Source organism: Pieris rapae, chromosome 12 (genome assembly GCF_905147795.1).
Source record: "Pieris rapae chromosome 12, ilPieRapa1.1, whole genome shotgun sequence".
Lineage (NCBI taxonomy): Eukaryota > Metazoa > Arthropoda > Insecta > Lepidoptera > Pieridae > Pieris > Pieris rapae.
Window position 1 is genome coordinate 9,990,903 of NC_059520.1, and position 7,134 is coordinate 9,998,036.

At 33.1% G+C, this 7,134-nt stretch overlaps 1 protein-coding gene across 1 annotated transcript; it reads left to right on the forward strand.

Moving 5' to 3' along the window:
* Positions 1 to 1,702: 1,702 nt before the first annotated feature.
* Positions 1,703 to 6,269, forward strand: LOC110996675 (trypsin-like). The gene is made up of 5 exons (XM_045630476.1): positions 1,703 to 1,748; positions 2,837 to 2,978; positions 4,161 to 4,404; positions 5,194 to 5,346; positions 5,927 to 6,269. Exons 1-5 carry the CDS (start codon positions 1,703 to 1,705, stop codon positions 6,104 to 6,106), a joined length of 765 nt encoding a protein of 254 aa, XP_045486432.1. The 3' UTR covers positions 6,107 to 6,269.
* Positions 6,270 to 7,134: the final 865 nt, after the last annotated feature.

Genomic DNA, 7,134 nt, shown 5'->3' on the forward strand with positions numbered 1-7,134 from the left:
ACAAATAGAATTGACTTTTGGTATGTACACGCAATCTCTACTCTGTCTATAATAACTAATCACTGTCAAAAAGCAGGCGACTCGAAAAGTGGCTACAATTTTATCTCGATCGACATCTGTAACTCGAATCGTTTACAAACTTTTCACATAAATTACGCAAGATAAGCGAAAATATTGTCTTCGCCGGCATATTTCTCGAACATCTAGAGATAATAAGTTTCGACAAACAGTATTAGGAAACTCAATTATGTTGTGACCAGAGCAAAACACTCAAGTTCACCCGGTTAAAACTTGTAAATTTTGACCAAATACAATTATGCTCATTCCACCACTAGTAAATGTACGATTTGTATGTTTATAGAAACCGGGTTAAGGCTATAGTTAACTGATATATTTAAACAAGACTTACGTTAAAATGTAGTCTGTTTAACGTACAAGCTTCTCGGAATCTGAGGGGAATATATTAAGTAACATATATGAAAATAAAAATAAAATACGTTTATTATGGAACATAAGACAAACAGGTATCTTTGTCCACGTCATTAAATTTGAACCTGTAGGCATTTCTACTCATCGGCAAAGAAGACAGAGGGAGTAGTCCGAGAGAAAAAGCCGGCGTATTTATTATCTTTGGAATTTTTAAGTTGCCTCGTGTACTGCGTTTCACGAGATAGTTCCCTTCACCGTTTTGTTGGTAGAACTGTCATCAGTGTTGCTAAAATCAAATCACCAAAATCTGGGGTAAGCAACTGCATACAGATAAATTACCTTCATTATGAGGCAGACATTTGGTTTAAAGATGTAGTTTTATTTGCGCTCAATTATATAAATTATATAATTCAATTATAAAATTATCAATTTCACTCTCTACAGATAGAAGGTGATATTCATCTTCTATTTTTTCACGTGGTTGCATTCCTCTTTCCACTCTTCAGCAGTTATACTTGAAAATGCTTCTTCAGTAATTTTAACAATGTTTATCGCTTATTGCCCTACATTTTTTCAGCAACACGTCGTTTTAGACTTCGGACGTATCTGAAGAAAAGTTTCTTATTCGAGGTAAGCGATCCTACTTTGCTTAACTGACATTGCAGCAACCCGAAGACGTACTAAAATTAATTAAAATATCAAATGGAATTATGGGCCCTTTTTTAGATTGTTGTTTTTCACAAATCGATTTCACCTTCAAGACCATGTTCCCTTTCAACACTGTAGTGTTTTTGGCATGCAAACTCTCAAAAATTCGGAAAAAACATGGTACTCGAAAAAGCGTGTTTACTGTTTGGTGCTTTGACAAACAGTGGGACCAACATAACGAATAACTATCTCGTAAAACGCACTAACACAAACGTTTGTTGTATTGTTGTATTTATATTGTATACAGGCTATACATATAGAGATATACCCTTGTGAATATCACCGTCTTCAGTATTACTTAATGGACGTAGGAAAATCCAAAATATCATTTAATCATGTTAGTGTAGATGAAACGACAGTTAAAATAAATAAAACTGCTAGTCGTCAAATTGTTTAACGGACAAGAGGAACTGGAAATAAACTGTTAGTCACTGCTTTAAATCGCCAAAGTTTTTTTTAACAATATGTTTGTACCATCATCACTTGGTATTAATAAATATGATTAATATAATAATAACAGTTTCACCTGTTTTTTCACATTACCAAGGCTCACAGATATGGGAATATGCACTTACAATACTGTGGGAAAAAGACGCTAACAGTTGATCGAGGTAAATGAAGGTAGAAAATAATGAATACATAGCCATTTTTTATTTATTTATAACTTGCTCGACAGTTAGGTACTTTTGATTTTCCCTCTCTTAGTCCTACCGCCCTAAAAGCCTTGAGGATTAATACATGAACATCATTTCTAAAGAGTAATTATAATCATGTCAAAAAATGACCAGCAAAGTGTCACCCTTTTATGAGTACGATGCATGGCCGGCCTAGTCATATTGTAGGGAGAGAGAAACCACGAAGTATCGAAAGACGTAGGACCACAACCTTCGTGAAATAGTAATGATATTAATTTCCTTGTACAGTGTAAAATTTAATCCAGTAAAGTCAAAAATTATAATAAAATAAATGTACAATTAATCGAAAAATTTTATGTACTTACTAAACCGGTAGACCTTGTTTCTTGTCAACATCAACCTCATTAATGCAAAATAAATGAGTTAAATTTAAAAACAAATCGTACTAATTACAAGTAATTTACAAACGCTTGCTGCCAGAACATGTATCGATTTGAATTTTTAATAATTTTATTATTTCGTATTTTGGTTATTCATGGCAAGTATTTAATTTAATTACATATAAATTTAAGGGTGTGTGAAGTTATATCGGATACTATTATATAATAAAAAACAACAGATTCGGGAGGATAAGTATGTAAAACGAAAGACAAGACGATGGGGTAAACGATACGTTTCCTTTCATTGCGTCTGGACAAACTCACGGTTCTCATCGGTTGGTCATTATCAAACTACAATTAATAATGGTCTAAGAAGCTCTCAATCCTGAAGTAGGTTTAAACCGGCTGGCAAACTTGAAAACTGCAAGTGTGCATTTAACACTCGCTAGTACATGGAAAGAAAACTGACATTCCTTGGACCGGTTGTACAGAAATCTGAGGTCTAGACCTAAAAAGATATACTGCCAATGTTTTTTTTTACATTTAACAAAACTTAACATCGTTTCGCCATTTTGTTTTTTTTATGTTACAGGAGGCAGACGAGCAGGAGGCTCACCTAAGTGACACCGCCCATGGACACTCGCACTGCCAAATTCCTAATTATTTTGTGTTCAATTCAAACAGGTCAAGTGAGAAATGTTCCAGAAGATGCTGCACCATACCAAGCATCTGTACAAACGATTATTTCAGGAGAGTTCACACATATCTGTGGAGGAGCCATTATTAGTACCGAATTTGTTCTAACTGCTGCTGAGTGTACACAGGGGTAAAGTAGAAAATAATTGTTAATACTAGATACACTATTCCCACAGTATCAACTGTTGTTAAGATTATATTCATATTCTTCATTAAAAAAAAACACCTTGTCGCTTCTCCTCTATTCGATGACACTCTCCTTAAAACCTCACCTAGGATCGGGATACTAGGCTTTGACATATCGAATGACGTTCAGTTTCGCGGTAATTTGGAAGGAAAGACTAGTTAGCCTCTAAGAAGCTTGGTGTGCTCAGCAAGGCGTGGCGGTGCTTCACCTCTTCGCCACCGCTTGCTATGCTATAAAGCACAAATTTGGCTCCGTATGGAGTACTGCTCTCACCTCTAGGTGGAAGCTCCCCATTACCAGCTCCTTCAACTAATTCTGCACCACTAATGAGAACCAGCCCACTGAAGTATATTCGAACCAATTCGACTTAGGGTCCTCCAAGAAAAGAGCGTACCAATTCTTAAAAGGCCGACAGCGCGCTTGCGAGCCTTCTAGCAGTGCTAGTGTCCAGGGGTGGTCGTGAAACTTAGCATCAGGGGAGCCTCCAGCCCGTCTGCCTCCTGTACATTACAAAAAATATATTCTTTCTCCTTGAAACAGTGTGTTTTCAGCAAACGTTTTCGAATTTCAAATTTTCCCCTCTTTAGAATTTTAATCTCTTGTTCACAATTTTCGCATTTAACATTCGAACGGTGAAGAAAAACATCGTGAAGATACCGGCTTGCCTTAGATTCAAAAATTCGACGGGGTCCATCAGGCACAGGACTTGATCATGAAATATTTTTATAACCCTAAAATAGCGGTTGACGCGCCACTTATTTTTATTTAGTCACGAAGTGAAATATTTTATCTGCCCTTTTTCATCACAATGTAAATACAATTTATTAATACGTTTGATTCAAGTTCTTTTTTCCTAGTTTTGATGGTAAATCTTAAACTAAGTATTAACCTAGTAATTGCAGCGCCAATTCAACTAAAAAGGTGCGTCGAAAAATCAGAGAAGTACATACAATTACACACATACATTACATTACATACTTGTTGGACTTAGAAATGCGATGTGAGATGTATAAGAAATCCTTAAAAACCCGTGTTCACATTACACTTAAATCGAATACTAGAATCTATTAGATCGAGCAATGGCGAATATATTGTTTGAATGAATTAATGAAATTTAAATTTTAGAAAAGAAGCCGCAGATCTCCGAATTTTAGTTGGAACAAATGACTTATCGTCTGGAGGAACAACGTATGATATTGATTTAATTATTGAGCACTTTGCGTATAACCCCGATACGTTGAATCATGATCTTAGCCTTCTAAGAGTTTCAGAGGACATACAATTTAATGAGAGTGTTAATCAGATACTGCTAGCAGAAGAGGGAGAGGATGGATTCCGATGTATATTATCTGGGTGGGGAAACAAAGATGTAAGAATTTTATAAAATTAACACGTTGCATTAGATATATTTATTTATTTATGATTTGGATTTAAACCGTTGCCCCTCCCGAATCGTGGAAATTAAAACATTGTATAACGCTTGATCAATTGAGTACCCTTCTTTATATATTTAGTTTAAACACCCTAGGAAATGTTTTAAATCCGATTCGAGAATTTTTATTATTTTTTTATAAAATTTTCAATTATTACCTTCACATACATTTTACCAGATCAATTATTTAGGTTAGAAAAACAGTACTATTTGTGATTCGTTTTGATATTCATTCTAAATACAGCATGTATTATATTGTAGTATATTCGGTTAAAACATTAATTTATCTATACTAATAACAAAGAGGAAACGTTTGCGTTTTTGTATGTATGCTTGTAAAACTTTTACACAAAAACTATTGGACCGATTTCAAATGCTCGTTCACCATTAGACAGCTGCATCTTTACTGACTGACTATACAAGTTCAAAAATAAAGACATCCCTAATGAAATGTATTATTGCAATCACAAGGTGTGAAAAAAATCTAGAATTTTCCAATAGAGTAGAGTAGTGTTTTTAAATTGACTAATGTCGCACATTCTACATGAATTATTTTAGTGTGTATCGAATAATCTGAAAGAAGGTAATTAAAAACTAAGTAAGTTTAAACTTTTATGTTATAAAAGTAGTCCGAATTATTAGACTTTTCACCACGAGATCGGTATCTACGCGAGTGTTATCACAGGGCATTGCTAGTATATAGTACATATAGGTATATGTTTCAAGGAAAATGGAGAAAATTCAAATATCTTGCAATATATTATTGTGGACATTTTAACCTTGCGTCAATGTCAGCAAGAATTGAGAGATGTTGCAGTGGTGACGGAGGAAGAAATCTGTGCAGAAGCTACAACAGACGAGAGCCGAGGCAGTTGTGTTGTAAGTTAATATACAATTATATATAAACATATATATATATATATATATTTATTTTACTTAAAAGTTATAAAGTTATTTTAGATACTTTATAACTTTATGTTACACCGTGGCTGCTATTGTTAGTTGTTGAATGATTCATTTCAACTCGTATAGAGCGTCGTGTAATGGTTTCAACTCCATACAATATCTTATCAAAGAAAATAGTTGGTCCTACAATGGGCGGTGTAAAGTTTCTTCAGTTAATCTGGTCCATTCCAAAATTTGACAACTCGAACGTAAATGTAAATTTATTGTCAATTAATTGTTTTTTTTTTCATATTAAAAGTTCTTATAAGAACGCTCCAATTTACTGATTTTAGCCAATATCTAGTTCATAAAGCAATGACAAATAAGTTCTAACACATTTTTTCATAAAGAATTTGAGAATAGTGCCTTACTAGTTATTTAAGTAAGAGCTCTTGTGTTGGTCTCAAATTGAACTAAATTGTAGTTGGTGCAATGATCATATTTCTCGTTAATAATAATATCACTTAGATTTACATAGTTTGGGTTTTTGCTTAAAAATAAAAATTTGTTTCAGGGTGACATTGGTGCACCATTGCTGCGATTCTTGGATGGGAAACTGGTTGGAATAAAGTCTGGTACGATTGGTTGTAATCAGACCAATCCATACTTATTTGCATCCATTGCTGCGGAGATTAATTTCTCCTGGATTTACATAGAAACATATGCTAATAGGAGGAATATCACAAACGTCTAAGTGTTCAGATATATTTTAATATTGTCCAGTTTTTGTATTATATTTAAAGTTATTTTATTTGAGCGAAGAAATGTCCAGACTCCATTGAATGGGTTTTATTCAATACAATAGATGACAGCATCTGCTACAATTACACTTCCGTTAGATTGAGCACGCTGAAAACAACGAAACAGTTATATTTTAAATTTTAATAAAATGTCTCAACAATCAGTTTTTTATTCATTTATTGTAACTCTCAAATACACAGTATTTAAAATATTCTTAACTTATATTATAATAAAATAAATATTAATAGAAAATGAAACAACTTTAAAAAGCTTCTTTAAAAGTATTTATTTACAAATTGAATTAACTGACTCGAGAAGTAATGTATTACGAAATTGAGCAGCCTAACTCTCCAATTTACGTCAACTTTGGCAAATAAAGGCGAATATCTGACTCAAGTAAAATGTAATCGCATTATAGCTGACACGGCGTATTAATACCTAAGTTATTTAAAAGACCATATAAAAAGGATTGCTTTAACTTAATAAAAATATATATTTGTAGTGTTTAACTTTCAAACACTCTTTAGTTAGTAGGTATTTCTTGCTATTTATTTATTTACTATTTTTACAGTAACTTAATACAAAAAAAATAAATAAACTGACAACAAAAAATATACAAAACACGTAAATATAAAATCTAAACATTTTTATAACTAATTATACATACGTAATGCAATTCAGTGACTCTGATACTTGAGGTCGTAGGTTCGAATACCGGCTGTGCACTTACGTTCTTTCTATGTGCGCATTTAACATTCACTCGAACGGTGAAGGAAATATATGGAGGACAGGAGGCTGATCACTTACTTTCCTATTAAATTGAGAAAGTATAAAGATACAGAAATCTGAGCCTACATCTAAAAGTTGTAGCACCACTCATTTATTTATTTATATACTAAATATAAAACAATTACAAACATTGCAACAGATAGGAAGGAAATAACGTTTGATTTTCCTTCAAAGAGATTTAATATACAAAAG